We start from the raw sequence: 15607 nt of genomic DNA, 5'->3' as shown, positions 1-15607 counted from the left end.
AAGCAGCATCAGAATGATACAGAGAAATATACCTCAAAACCCAATTCCCAAGCGTCTCGATAGTGTGAGGGACTGTCCCCTGCGCCTCCTTAGAAATAACCGTTCCTTCCGCTATGAATCAGATTGGTTGCCTTTTCTTTAGCTTTTTGGGGATTTCTGTCAAGTGATGTGTGCAGTGATCAGGCAGATGAGATGTGGCAGATCAGCAGGAAGTAAAACTGCGCCGGATTTCAAGATGAGTGTGACAGCAAAAGTGTGCGAAGATGAAAAATGTTCTTTAGCTGAAGAGATTAAATGAAAAGGAGAAAAAGGGAAACTCTGTTTTTCCAGTTGCTCTTTTCATCACGTAGCACACAAGCCTTACCTCGCTCGTCTACTACAGTGTTTGTTTACTTCTTGAAGTTACCTCCCCATGCCTGCCCTGCTATTGAGCTCATGGTGAGCCTTGTGTTTCGCACGCTGCTGCTCAGTGCTTGGCAGCCAGTGGGCGGGAAGCAAGCAAGCGAGCAAGCAACGGGCGAGTGACTGAAATATGTGTTTGGGAGCATGGCAGAGAGCAGGAATAAGGGGGTGGAGAGGGGAGCCTTGTTGTGTGTGGGAGGCCTGTTTAGTTTGGGATCTGGCAAGCTTCTGCACGAGCATGTTGAAAAACCCAAACCCCTTTCATCCAGTGCTCCCAGGAGACAACTGCACTCCCTCTGTTGTTGATGGTGCATGTGGTCAAGATGCTGTTTCCTTGTCTCTTTTTTCTGTCCTCCTCTCCATCCTCCCACCACCCTCCTCCTTTCGTCACTCTGGTCTGCTTGCTTGCGCTCCCCTCCCCCACGTCCCCACGCCTATGTTCTGCTTGTTTACATCTTGAAGTGCTGTTCACGCACAGGCTGGTTGTGTGTGTGTGTGTATATTTGAATTTCCTCTTATATGTGAGGTATTTATGATGGCAGACAGAACTGGAGGTACACGTGCACATGTATGTGTGTGCTTACATGCATCTGTGCTGTCTGCTATAAGCACTTGCCTCTGGCATAGCACGTTGTGATGTCATTGACATCACACTATCACAGCGAGTCAGTGCCGCCCGTTGTTACGCCACCCCCCCCACCCCTCCCGGCTCTGCAACACCATCAAACAGGAGCAGCAGCTTGCTCAGAGAGGAGAGCATGCTGGTATTACAGTGATGAGAGGGGAAGAGGAGAGAGAAGTGTACATAGAAGAAGATGCTCGAATGTACCTTGATGAATGTCGGATGCTCAAAGTGAAATCGCCTGCCAGGATAGACAGCAGTATTGCTAATACCATTTGTTTATATGTAAAACAGATGAAAGGCAGTTTTTGCGGCTAATATTATAGCTATTACTTTCCACTTTGTGTGTGTGTGTGTCAGGCACATTTTGGTATCTGTTATTCACAAGATAATGTGTCTAATTTCTAGCTGGTGCAAAATCAGTTAGCATGCAGTCGTGTGCACACACTTGGAAAGCAGCTGCTCTCTAAACTGGGCCAACAAGTCCTCAACTGCATCCCCACACGCATCTATAAATAAACATGATGAAATGACATACTCACCTCCATCCTTAAACCCACTAATTGCAGGAAGTAGTGACACACAAAGGATCCTTAAGATGCTGATCATCCCCTGGGGATTTTACTGTAGCACATTTCAGTTCTCTGTTGAGGCATGAGGTGAAAAAAAAATCGACACTCTGTTTATACTTATTATATTCACAGTGGCGTGTATAATTTTTTGGCCGCAGTCAATAAAGATAATTTCAAGTCAATGATCTAAAACAGCACATACATTGTAAAACACTGGCATATCATGAAAATATGCTAACATTCAAAGTCAGTCGTGTTTTAAAGGGATGAGATTAGCAATAACATCCTGACATGCTCTATGTTACATGCCAAATATCTGTATTTCATGAACAAATGCTTATATTTTTAACATGAACGTAGTAGAGTAAGATTTGAATGTTCAAATTCAGCTTAATAAACGTCTCTACATCAGTATAACTTCAACTGGCAAAGAAAAGCTCAGGCTGATGAAAGTTAAATAAAGGTTTAGAATATACAACCAAGTCGGAGGAGTACCTATTCAGGGTTTTTTTAAAAGGCACATATAATGAACACTTCAGATTTAAGTAGTAAAATGACTTTTGCTCTGCTGCTCCTCTCAAGCCACTCCTGTTGTAAAAATGTAAGACACACTGTCTGTATTATGCTGGTAAATGACTAACCATCTTAGCATGTTCCTTCTGGGAACAGGGGGTGCAGTGCTGTGCATTAGTCACCCAGTAAGATGATAATGTTTGGAATTCAAACTGGGCCTGGGCGGTGATGTGGTGGTTAGCAGTGACACCTCACAGCGAGAAGGTTCCGCGTTCGAATCTCAGCACGGGCCCCTCAGTGCAGAGCGCAGGTTTTCTCTTGGTGCTCCGGTCAGGGTAACTGGTTATTCTAAATGAACTGTAGGTGGGAGTATGCTTGGTTGTTTGTCTCTGTTTTGCCCCTGCAATTGACTGGCGACCAATACAGGTTATACCCCCCCGACCCTGAATAGGATGAAGTGGGTGTGGAAAATGGATGATTAGATGGAATCAAACTGTGTATTGTGGTTTTAGCCTTTACCCAACAGCAGGCATATCATTCCAAAAGCCAAAGAAACATGAGAGCGTAACAGTAAATCAGTGAGATTGAGCACATCATTATAGTCTTGAATGTTGGTCCTCATTTGACTTCGACTTCAGCAAAGACTCAAGTGTTGCACATCCAAGACATTTGATAAGTTATGTACCATCATCTATGCTATGAATATGAACTACTTCTTCCCTCCTCTCAGAATCTGTTGTTACAATGAACAGATTATATTTGTTTTGTTTTGTAGGAAGAAGCATTTGGAGGATTTGGCACAATTGCTGAACAGACGAGAATACAGAGCCCTTCAACAACTTCTTCAGGTATGAATAGCTACTTCAAATAAATCCTCTTTAGTGTTTGAGATGTGAAGGTTACTTTGCTGGTATTAGTTGTCTACGTCTGATTCTTCTCTGCTTACTAAATGCTTTCTGTTTTATTCTCTAGTTTCATTAGCAGGCCCACCCATACAGGAAAAGAAGCCCAGAGGCCGCCCCCCACGTGCCCTGACTGCCCAGAAAGCTGCTGCAAGCCTATCTTCCCCCTCGCCCATTTCCTCCACGACACAAGCAAAACCCGAGGGTCCTGAGAGGCCAGCTGAAAAGGTTAAAAGGCTGCCAGGGAGGCCACCCAGTACTGGGGAGAAGAGAAGAGGACGTCCACCTTCTTCGAGTAGCAAGAAAGTTTGGAGTACTGGAAACCATGCAGCTGGGGCCGACAGCAGGCGGACTGAGTTTGAGTTGGGTATGGACACAGAGGAGGACAAGGACAGAAAAGGCGCCAAAAGGCTGCCAGCGGGCTCTGCTCAGTCTCATGACTTGGAGGCTAAGCTTCCCAAAGGTGGACGGGGTGAATCCAAAGTTACCAACCTGAAGAGGCTGACAGAGACTAAGATTACCCCTATTAAGTCGCGCCTCAAGACTTTACCTGGTGTACCCCGACGTAGACGTGGGAGACCACCTTCAGCTGAACGGCTCAAAGCTGAAGCGGCAGCAGCTGCTGCTGCACAGCTGTCTACCTCTATGGAAGGTGGGGAAGGGAAACATAAGGCCTTTAGGGTACGAGGTGGAGACAGAAGCACAGAACCACACACAACTCAGCAGCCAATGCTGAGGAACATGGATGGTACTGAGGACCAGGACTCTTCCAATCCACCTGCCTCCCCATCTCCCTCCAAATCGGGTAAGCCGGTCGGCCTCAGAAAAAGCCCTCGGCATAGAAAGCCAGTCAGAATTGTCCCTCCCTCTAAACGGACTGATGCCACCATCGCTAAGCAGCTGCTGCAGCGTGCTAAGAAAGGAGCGCAGAAGCGACTGGAGAAAGAAGCTGTAGCTATTGGGGGTAGTGGGGCAGGGGCCACCGAGGCTGGAATCAGAAAAACCCAACTGAAAAACATTAGGCAGTTTATCATGCCTGTGGTTAGCGCTGTTTCCCTACGTATCATCAAAACTCCCAAACGCTTCATTGAGGATGAGGGCAGTTTTGAAATCACACTACCCCATTCAAAGGTGGCACGGCTGGAAACACCCCCGTCATCTGTCTCCACACCTGCCCAGCCCACATCTACCACCTCCTCATCCCCTTCTACTGCACTTGTCTCAATTACATCTGCTGTTACTAGCAGTGGTACGACTGCTCTTATCGACTCCCTCCCTCCTCCGTCATCTCCTGCCCCTATCCCCACTGTCCCATCAGCAGCTGCCAGTCTGCTCAACAGCAACACCAACAACGCAGCTAATGGGAGATTTAGCAGTAGCGCACCATCTTGCGGATCAAGCGCTGTGTCACAGCATTCCTCTCAACTCTCCTCTGCAGAGTCTTCCAGGTCCAGTAGCCCAAGCTTGGATGACTCCTCGTGTGATTCCCAGGCCTCTGAGGGCACACAGGCTTTGTCGGAGCCGGAGGATCATTCTCCATCATCACAGGGAGAGAGGGACGCCAACCTGTCACACAGCTCCCGGCCTCCTTCTCCTTCTTCTGAACCAGAGCCAGAGCACGTTTTGGCTGAGAGGAGTCGAAGAGGCCGGAGAGCACAGGGTGTCGGCCGGGGCAGTCAGAAACAGCGGATCAGAGAGGCTCTCACCACTGGAACTAAAAAGCCAATCATCAGCCCGCCAACAGGAGTGCTGATGTCCTCCTCTACTCTTGTAAATTCCCAACAAGCTTCATCCACAGCCTCATCTCCTTCCTCACCTCCGCCTCCCCCTCTCCTCACTCCTCCACAACCTTCCCAGTCAGGTTCCTCCAATACAGCTGTCATCAGTGAACACCACCCCCAGTCATCCTGGATGCCTCACCCCATCCCACCGTTTATGCCTGGGCCTTCAGTGCCGTCCAGCTTGTTAGAAAAACGAAGCCGCTCAATTCTGAAAGAGCCCACATTCCGCTGGACATCCCTGTCACACCCTAAACAGCCCTACTTTTCCTCTGCTAGATATGCCAAGGAGGGGCTCATCCGAAAGCCAATATTTGACAATTTCCGCCCTCCCCCTCTGACACCCGAAGACGTGGGGTTGCTGCCCCAAGGTGTTACAGGAGCAGGGGGAGCTGCCCCAGTTGGATTTCCAGCACAAGGCACCGGAGCAGGAACAGGGACTCGTCTATTCGCCCCTCTTCATTCCCACACTCACCACCAACGTCCCTCATCGTCCCGTTTTGATGCACCAATCCAGAAGCGCAGCCCATTACTTCGAGCTCCACGCTTTACACCCAGTGAAGCTCACTCTCGAATATTTGAGTCTGTTACCCTGCAGCCATCCTCTGGCAGCCCTGGTTCTCTCTCCCCACATCAGACATCCTCTAGTTCCAACAGAAGCCTGCGGCGCAGGAGACGACTGATCCCAGGAGCACAACGGGTCCACCCACGGTCTCCGTCACACTCTATGACCAGACGCAGCAGCCAAATGGGAGGCCACATTTCTGGGGGGAAAGGCGCCTCAAAGATCTCTGTGCGAACAGGCTCTGTCACCAGTAGTAACCCCGGCTCTTTGCCAGGGGTTTCTGTAAGTCCACTAGCCACTAGTGCCTTAACACCTGCTTCTTTCAGCACCTTCCCCACGGTCCCTCGGGGTCTGGCCTCACAAGGAGCACCTGATAGCAGAAGAGGAGCAGCTGGAAACCCATCTCCTATGTCAACAACATCACCTGCTTCTTCCCCACTTTTCTGTCCATCGAGTGCTCAGGACACAGGGCGAGGTAAGGAAAAAAGCTTGTCAGCGCCCCAAGAACTTGCTCCAAAGGACAAAGAAAGGGATTCTGAGAAAAATCGGGAGAAAGAGAAGGAAAATAAGAGGGAAGGAAGAAAGGATTTGGAGAAAAGAAGTAAGGCTTCTACACCCGATGGCTCCCCCAATGCACCTTCCAGTCTGTTTACTGTGGATGGGAGAGACTCAGAAGGTGCCCTCTTACCTCTTGCACCAAAAAAGACTCCAGGGAGAAAAAAATCAACATCAGTTGACACGGTTTCGGACACAGCTTCCTCAGATGGGCGTGGGCTCCATCCCACTTCCATTGCTAAAGGTCGTCTAACCAAGAAAGGCAGACCCGCTGAGAAAGGAGCAGAGATGGAAGATGGGGAGAAGGAGAAAGAGAAAAGAAGTGCGCCTAACCAGCAAACGGCAAACGTCCCAGCGCAGCCAGGGAGACATCCGCTCCCTGATTCCTTGATGGTGAAACAAGCAGAGCAACAGACTGACAGGCGGCTAGTTGGACTACTGAAGAAGGCCAAAGACCAGCTCATTGCGATAGAGAAAAAAAAGCTGAAGCCTGCAGAGCAGACTAAGATCCAGGTCAGTTTTCCTTTTTTTGTGTTTTTCTGGAACTTAAGTCTCAGTAAAGAGCTTTTCTGATTGTCTCATTCTCATCATTCAGCCGCAATTAAGGGACTTTAAAACGATGCTTTGAATATTTGCTATAAATAAAAACCCATATTTGTACTCAGACTGAAATTTGATAAGCGGGAAGTCCCACTTCGTCTCCTCTTTTTTTTCTTCCTTCCTCTGTCACCTCATGAACACCTCAATCAATATTGAACTTTTGCGGTACAGTAACATCCATAAAGACATAATAAGCAACCCCTGAAAATGTCCCGCTTCTGCACTGTATATTTGTGGATGTTGGTCTGCATTTTTGTTATTATTGTGACAGTCTTTTAATAGTTTTATTCACTTATTTGATGGTATGTACTTGTTTGCAGGGCCAGGAGAGTGACTCGTCAGAGACCTCAGTCCGTGGTCCTCGCATCAAGCACGTATGCCGCCGTGCAGCTGTGGCTCTTGGTCGTAATCGGGCAGTGTTTCCTGACGACATGCCCACACTTAGTGCCTTGCCCTGGGAGGAGAGAGAAAAGATCCTTTCTTCCATGGGGAATGATGGTAAGGCATCTTCAACTTACCTCTTTTTTGTTTGAAGGCCTTCTGGACTACTACCTGTGGACTTTGGCATTAAATCTGTCTCTGGAAATAATAATGATGCAATTTATAATCTACATTCTTAATAATGATGATGCTTAGTCCCCCAAAACGACCCTTGAGAGACAACAAACACAGGTTTGTATCCAATTATGTGCTCGAAAACATCGTACAGTGCTGTCAGATGTTATTATCCAAGAGGTCATAAAGGCCATGCTTTTAAATATTTTCTACCCGAAAAAAACAATGGCAGTACAAGCTAAAAGATATAAATTAGAATGAATTAATCTAAGAAGAATTCCTTTTGATGCTTTTACACATTCACTAGAACTACTCTGACTGGTCTGCGCAAGTCCTTAAGAAGTTCTGCAGCATATGATGATGGCAAACCAGTCATAGGAGTAGAGAAAAACAGTCATTAATGGGAGCACAAGTACACAGTGAAGTGGTGAAGGAGTGAGAGGAGTTTGGGCTGCTCTGTTCCTGCTATTTGTGACTGGTTCCAAGTAAAGTTGTGACGTGAGTTTTTGTGACGTCCAGGACCCTGATGGACTGTGTTGTGAATTTGCAGTTCTTTATTTTCTCACTCTTTTCTTTTTCATCAGAACTATAAACTACTTCCGTCGAACAATGTACTATAATGTGTCAGTTATGATGACAGCTATCTGTGATGGATCATTCACAGATAAGTCATCAGTAGCAGGCTCCGAAGAGGCAGAGCCCCAGTCTCCTCCCATAAAGCCACGAGAGACGCGACAGAAGGCTGTTCAGGAAGCTCCTCCCAAAAAGGGGCGTCGGTCACGTCGCTGTGGCCAATGCTCGGGCTGCCAGGTTCCAGAAGATTGTGGCGTATGCACCAACTGTCTCGACAAACCCAAGTTTGGAGGACGAAATATTAAAAAGCAATGCTGCAAGTGAGTCTTAGTGATGGACTTTTTGTCCTGTTTCGTAAAGTAACTTTTCACAACAAATTTATGTCGGTGGACTTTTACATTGGGGTTACATTTTGAGCTTTGTATCTCTTGCTTACAGGATGAGAAAGTGCCAGAACCTGCAGTGGATGCCCTCAAAGATGTTTCAAAAGCAAGGCAAAGGCAAGAAGGACAAAAAGAACAAGGTGGAAAAGGAGAAAAAAGAGGGTCTCAATCCAGTAAAGGGACCCAGCTCAGAGTCTGCCCCCAAACCTACTCTTGCTCCACCAAAAGAGGATCCTCCCCGTAAAAAGAGTGAAACTCCCCCTTTAAAGCTGGGAGAGGAGAGGTCAAAACAGCAGCCACTGTCAAAGCAGTCATCTCCAGCCCTCACCTCATCTCCCGTCTCAGTGGAAGCCACTCAGGCCTCCAGCACAGCCGCGTCACAGGCTCAGCAACCAGCTCTGACACCAGACCCCAAACAGCTCCAGGTCACGAGCAGTGCCACCAGTAAAAAGGGGCAGAAGCTACAGCAGCCTGTACAAGCGTCTGCCTCCACATCATCCTCTTCCAGTTCATCGTCTTCGTCATCCTCATCATCTTCCTCTGCGTCGTCCTCGGCCCAGAATTCCCCCTCTCAGCCTACGCAATGTCACCAACCTTCACAACAGCAGCAACGGCCACTTACCGGTCAGCCGCCTTCGAAAAAGGATGCCTCACCCAAGATTTCTCTGAGCGAACCCAAGAAGAAACCCCAACAGCACTTAATGCCACAGCAAAGCCCAATTACAACAGGTAAGAGACTGGTTACATAAGAATGCACAGAGAGCGCCGCCTCCTGCAAGGCCAACGCAGTATGCTCGTCCATGATTCACGGATTCTGGTTTGGTAACAAATAGTTGCCTTTCACTTCTAACTTTAATCCTCACTGGAATGTAACGTCCTTTCCCTTTTTTCCTAGCTGACTCAAAACAGACAAAGAAGCCAACATCTCGTTCTGTTCCTCTCTCACCTAAACAGAAACCAAAAGATAAGGTAAGACGTCGCAGAGAGATTCATTGAATTGCTTCTCGTTTTATTTTGTATCTGCACAGTTCTCTTCAAAAATGTGGTTATTTGCTGTTAGTACAGAGCACACGCATTTATGACATTTTACCTCTTCTTTGTCTCCCCTCACGTGTGTTTAACACAAAAAGCCGCTGACCACTAAACCACCCAGCAGCAGTACTTTAAACTTGCAGAGCACTCCCTCGACTAGGGACCAGGTGAAGCCCAGAGCGCCCTGCGACGGAGTGCATCGTATCAGAGTGGATTTCAAGAGGGACCATGATGTGGAGAAGGTGTGGGAGGCTGGTGGCCTCAGCCTGCTCACCTCTGTGCCTGCCACACCCAGGGTGCTCTGCTTCTTATGCGCAAGCAGTGGAAATGTCGAGGTAAGAAAAGAAAAAAAAGAACAGCGGTTGTTGTTTTGGCAACTTTTAACCATGCGTTTTCAGCGCAATGGTCAAACTGCTATTCTAAGGTTTATTTCTCCCGTTGCATTCGTCTCAGATTTGTTTTTCCCCCCTTTCTCCGTAGTTTGTCTTTTGCCAGGTATGCTGTGAACCATTTCATCTCTTTTGCCTGGGGGAGTCAGAGCGCCCTCTCCAGGAGCAGTTTGAAAACTGGTGTTGTCGCCGATGCCGATTCTGCCAGGCCTGTGGGCGCCAGCACCAGAAAGCTAAAGTAAGCCATTCAGTACAGTTTAAAGCCGCACACAAAAGAGGCTCAGTTTAGACTGACAGAGTGGAGAGAAGGGAGAATCTTCTGAAAGAAAGGAGCTTGCTCGCCTTTGCCAGCAGACATCATTTAATCAGCTTTTTGGGTTCCTGCCATGCTTTTATTATTTGATTCACGCTCTGTGCAAAATGTGCATGGTGTGAGCCTGGTATGGGTGTTGCTGAAGAATTATGTACGAACACATTTGGTCTGAGCAGCACAATAAAACATATGTACATATTAATAAAATCTGTTGGCTATTTTGGTCATTCAATAGGAAAATAGAAAGAATGTGAAGAAAATAGCAGCTCGTTCCGACTTCTATCTCTGACCAAAGTGCTGCTTATACTGTAGCAGGTGGCTGTCACTCTGATTCCACAACAGAGCGTGACTTAAAAGCCTGAAATCTCTGCTCCTGGCGAGGTTAATGGCATGTCAGACTGTAATAAATACTCTGTGCAACATGATCATAAAACTTCCATGCATTGCAGCTTTCGCATCAAGCAGTGTGTAATTATTTGACAAACACTGAGTGGAGGACTTGTCGAGTAGTTGTTAACTTGACAGTGACATTTAATTTTAAGCATTCATGGATGGCGGAATGGCCCACGGTTTGTATTAAGAAAAGATTCTGCAGCTATTTGCTGCATGTTGCTGTATGGGCTAATTGTGTTGACCCAAGAAAAACCTGTCTGCATTTGCGATTGTCTACAAACTCTGCCAAACATGTCCACTGAGTTTTATCATGATGCCTTTGTTAATGATGTTCATCCACCCATGACACCCATTATGAATGTGCCTCACAATAAACTGCGTGAGCAGTGTAGTCAAATCTCTGCATACAATTTAGGATAAATCGACCGTCCTTTGAAAATACCGTGATGAATGCTGGCGAAACCAAGTGACACTTGTCACTGATTTGCTTTGAACATAAATGGTGTTGGTGCGGCTTTGAAAAAGCCACTGGTGCCTCATTTGATAGTCAGATTTTGACTGTTCACTTTTGGCCTCTCTCATTGCAGCAGCAGCTGCTAGAATGTGTTAAGTGCCGCAACAGCTATCACCCGGAGTGCCTGGGTCCCAACTACCCTACCAGACCCACCAAGAAGAAGAGAGTCTGGGTAAAGATCCTCGTTACTCTGCCTTTACACATAATCTGCTCTCTCATCATATGTCTGACCAAACGTTAGCATCATTTGCACACATTCTTTTTTTCTGACACTCCCTTTGTCCCCAATTTTTTTACATCTTCTCGAGATTGTGCTATTGACACGTAAGGGAGCTCTCACAGACAGTGTCTTATGAAAAGGTTTCACTCCTTTTACAGTTTGACAGTTCGTTCGATAAATGCTCTAAAGTTTTCTGCCTTGTTTATGCGCTCTGTTTTTTTTTTTTTTTTTTTTTTTTTGTTAGATTTGCACCAAGTGTGTGCGCTGTAAAAGTTGTGGAGCCACTAAACCTGGGAAGTCCTGGGATGCCCAGTGGTCACATGACTTCTCCATGTGTCATGACTGTGCCAAACTCTTTGCTAAAGGTGAGCGACCAGCATGTGGAGCCTAAGTGCTCTTTCTCAAATTATAGGGGGCATTTAGAACTAATCTGCAACCCCAGCAACAGTGTTAAGATATAAACAATGTTGTACAGAGGGGTCTTATGTTCGTGACATAATCTCTCACAGGGAACTTCTGCCCACTCTGTGATAAGTGCTATGATGACGATGACTATGACAGCAAGATGATGGAGTGTGGCCGTTGTAACCACTGGGTCCATGCCAAGTGTGAGAATCTTACAGGTTAGTAAAGAGCAATGTAGAGCTAATAGTAAAGGACACTGCATGTTGACTGAATTTGCCTTGTCAGTTTTCACTGTCTGCACTGATCACTGACAGGGTGTCCTACAGGGCTGTCATGTTGATGAGATGCTGACAGACAATAGACCTAATGATGGTCGCAATGGTGATTTGTCATTTTGCTGTTCTGCAGAGGAAATGTATGAATTGCTGTCAAAGCTGCCAGAGAATGTCGCCTACACATGTACCAAATGTACAGAACGCCATCCCGCTGAATGGAGGACAGCGCTGGAGACGGAGCTTCAGGGCTGCATTCGCCACATCCTCAACACACTGATCAACTCACGCACATCCACACACCTGTTACGCTACAGACAGGTTAGATATATACTCAAATTCATTCTTTCTGCAGTGGTGTAAGTTACCAAATTACGCTGCTGTGCTGTTAAATACAGAGCAAATCCTGATGCATAATCAGAAAGAGTTTGTTGCTAATAGCTGCAGCATCAGCTGAAAGAACGCATTGGTGAGAACTTTACTCTCTGGCTGCACTGCAGGCGGTGAAGCCACCGGAGCTGAATCCAGAGACAGAGGAGAGTCTTCCATCCCGCCGTTCCCCAGAGGGCCCAGATCCTCCAGTCCTTACAGAAGTGACATCCACGCCTCCCAGTGACTCCCCTTCAGACCTGGAATCAGTTGAGAAAAAGATGGATCAGGGCCGTTACAAAGCATTGGTCAGTATGCCGTCTCTGCTCCTGCACCACACGTTAACCAGCTCACTTTCAATAGAAGTGTGTTTTATGCAGAGTGTGGTGTCTGGTGCATTTTATCCACTGACAATTAATGTATCTGAATATTTGTTGAGCGTTAAGGATTTGCAGTATCATCAGCATTTTCAGACATATGCAAACATCTGTCCTTATGATTAGATGCTGCAAAAGAACAGCTTAAAAACGTGTTTTTAAAAGGTTTTCAATTGTTTCTGTGTAGTTGTCTCTTGGATAACTTGTCAGGCCTGTGATTTACAATGATTAATGAACATTAATGCAAAACACACAATACAATACAATGAGGCCAGTGTTCATCAGAATATCTCTGTCTCAACAATTCGTGTGCATCATTTCTCTCCCAGCTGGAGTTTAGCGATGACATTGTGCGAATCATTCAGACAGCCATCAACGGTGACGGGGGCCAGCCTGAGAGCAGGAAAGCCAACAGCATGGTGAAGTCTTTCTTCATTCGGGTAAGAATCTCAGACCATCTCAAGTTTCACAGCGCCGCTGGAAAAAGAAAAAGTAGTTCACTTCACAAATACTCAGAAAGGCAACAGAATAGTGCAACTGAAGACTTTTGGATCATAACATACAGTTTAAAAAGTATTTCCCTCCTCATCTGGCCGGGATGATCATTCAGCAGGCACAGATTTGGTATCTTGATGGTGTAATGACACCTCGTCGGTTGCGCTCTTGTCCCAAATGCAGGTCTGTGCAAGTGCCTCAGTGGGCCCTGATGTGTAAACTTCACTGAATGTTTTCCCTTTCAGCAAATGGACCGAAACTTCCCATGGTTCAAAGTGAAAGAGTCCAGGTTCTGGGAAAGACAAAAAGTCTCTGCCAAGTGAGTGTCTATCACACCATAGAAAATACAAGAGAATATGTGCTTACATAATGCTGGGTGTGTGTTCTGTGCAACTAATTACAGCTGATTAAAATGTCCTTTCTATATAAGTTTGTTCCAGATTAGCACACGTAGTACTAATCCAAGTTTGGAAGAAGAGACATAAAGTCTGGCATTACTGGACAATGAGTTCTAGTTAAAAGCTCAAACTGATACGAATAAAGTCTGGAAGTTAGTATTCAAGCAAAGGTCTTTGGCAGTCGGTGTTTTCCGTTTCAATAGTATTGACAAATGTATGATATGCTGCCATTTCCTAAACCTGTCGTCCAAGCCGTGTAATTATAGAGAAGAGAATTTGACTTATAATACTCCTGTAATGTGAGCCAATCCAAAAACCTTCGAAAACTGCAGCTGTCAAGAAGCGCTGGTCTGTAATTATTGAAATAAGGGGTAAGATGTGGTTCTTTTGGAAGGAGCCATATCATCATCTGCATTTGGGAGGGAACCAAAAAGCAGTGAACTAATATTCATATGTTTGGGCTGACTATTCCAAAAGCCAGGGGGGCAAAATGAGGACGTAAGATGATAGTCCATTTAAACTTTCAGTGGTTAATGAGGGCTTCAAAGAGGTGTGTTGTTCAGTTTGGGGGGTCATAAGTAAAAAAAAAAAAAAAAAAAAAAAAGCTTTCTCAAGGAGACTTTTTTTCCTTTTTTTTTTTTTTTTTTTTTTTTTTAAAATAACTTATAAATTAAGTCATTCAGTGTAGAAGATGGGGGAATCACTCTTCTTTCAGTGAACCGTCTTGCCTTACAACGACTGTGATTAAAGGCTCCAGACAGTATTTAAAGCTGCCTTTTTACGATTTGTTTCAAATTTTCTCTGATTGAATAAGCCCTCAAACAGCATTCTTATGAATAACACAGAGCAGTGTGATTTAAAGTCATTTTTACTACAGAACTGGTGAAACCAAATCTCATTCGCTTGCAGTTACTTCCCTTTGTAGGCTTGGGAGCAATTTTCTGAAACTAACGTCCGAGAAGTCAGCAGACACTCATTCATATACATCCCTTAACATCGAGGATGAATAATAAAATGATCATATTTAATAATTGATGCTCTTTACAAGGATGACAGGCTCATCATCTGGCTTTAATAGAAGGCATGGCTGAAGTGTTATTCCCATCTTCCATATAAGCATGAACCTTTCACTTTGTAAATTGTAAGGCTTTACTGTTCTGCATGTAGGTTTTTTTTTTTTTTTCTCCTGACAGTTACACTCATTCAGCCTCTCACTCACTTACTCATCCTTTTTAGCTTTTCAGAACATTTATTCAGCTTCGTCTCCAGGCGTTGCGATAGGCATTATCACAACAGTGTCACATTTCACTTGAAGGCTCTATGATACATCTTTGTGGTCTGTTAGTGGTCGATGGCTAATCAGCTCAATCCATTGCGGTATGTATCAGTGCACCAGTCTTTAAACCAGTGCACCATCCAGTGGATCCTGTGGCAAACATTTCAAGGATTGTTTTTTTTCTTTTTTTTTTTTTTTTTAGATGTCCCTGCTGGCTTGTTAAGGGTGAAACTTCACATCACTCCTATTACTCTTGACTTGCTTTTTTTTTTTTTTTTTTTTTGGCACAAACATAACTTGGCAAACTTCCTTGGATGCAGTTATGTTGCACTGGTTCATCTGGTGTTAGAAGAGGACCGCCTGTCACACTCTTTATCTATATATATATCTTTCTCTGTTGCTAACAGCAGGGCTTGTTCAATATAGCAATCACAGACTGCGCAATTAATATTATTTCTAGTTGATAGTCAATTAATGGTGTGTCAATATGTCATTCTTCCCCAGCAGTGGGCTACTCCCCAACGCCGTGCTGCCTCCGTCCCTGGACCACAACTACGCCCAGTGGCAGGAGAGACTGGAGCTTTCCCGTGCCGAGCACCCCCACTTAATGAAAAAGATTATCCCGGCTCCCCAGTCTAAGACCCCTGGTGAACAGGATTCACCAGCCTCCCTGCCTCCTCTTCCACCCTCTCTACCTCCACCACCCCCACTCCTACCAGGTAAGGCACACCACAAATTTGCAAGTTCACCTCGCAGTTTACAACATATAACATGGATGCACATTGTGTGTAAGAGAGCCTCATAAATGTAACATTTAACATGTTTATTTGCCAGTTATTTTTTTCCAGTTACGTCTCCTGGCCAAAGTTAAAATGTTCAACTTGTGCAAAACGCTGCTGCCCGTCTTTTAACCAACACCAACAGACGTGTGCACATCACTCCTGTTCTTAACTCCCTCCATTGGCTTCCTGTCCTTTATAGAATTGATTTTAAACTTTTAATGTTTGTTTTTAAAGCTCTTAACTGCCTCGCCCCATCATATTTATCTGAGCTTTTAACAGTCCAAAATCCTGGTAGACCTCTGAGGTCAACAAATCAATTTTTGCTGGAAGTGCCCAGGTCAGAATACAAACA

General features: G+C 45.5%; 1 protein-coding gene across 3 annotated transcripts in view; it reads left to right on the top strand.

The window, feature by feature from the left end:
• kmt2a (lysine (K)-specific methyltransferase 2A) overlaps positions 1-15607 on the top strand; it is a 36335-nt gene that overhangs the window by 4832 nt on the left and 15896 nt on the right. For 2 of the 3 annotated variants that reach the window (XM_075473494.1, XM_075473491.1), the window contains exons 2-17: positions 2885-2957; positions 3082-6422; positions 6830-7007; positions 7729-7957; positions 8076-8749; positions 8916-8989; positions 9151-9387; positions 9533-9679; positions 10735-10833; positions 11126-11246; positions 11391-11504; positions 11695-11879; positions 12059-12235; positions 12634-12744; positions 13045-13118; positions 14978-15192. In XM_075473494.1, the coding sequence (XP_075329609.1) occupies positions 2885-2957; positions 3082-6422; positions 6830-7007; positions 7729-7957; positions 8076-8749; positions 8916-8989; positions 9151-9387; positions 9533-9679; positions 10735-10833; positions 11126-11246; positions 11391-11504; positions 11695-11879; positions 12059-12235; positions 12634-12744; positions 13045-13118; positions 14978-15192 (6049 nt within the window). The remainder of the gene's footprint in view (positions 1-2884; positions 2958-3081; positions 6423-6829; positions 7008-7728; positions 7958-8075; positions 8750-8915; positions 8990-9150; positions 9388-9532; positions 9680-10734; positions 10834-11125; positions 11247-11390; positions 11505-11694; positions 11880-12058; positions 12236-12633; positions 12745-13044; positions 13119-14977; positions 15193-15607) is intronic. The other variant, XM_075473493.1, reaches the window with a different exon arrangement.

Source organism: Odontesthes bonariensis, chromosome 9, assembly GCF_027942865.1.
Source record: "Odontesthes bonariensis isolate fOdoBon6 chromosome 9, fOdoBon6.hap1, whole genome shotgun sequence".
NCBI lineage: Eukaryota > Metazoa > Chordata > Actinopteri > Atheriniformes > Atherinopsidae > Odontesthes > Odontesthes bonariensis.
This window is presented reverse-complemented; position numbering and strand designations above follow the sequence as displayed.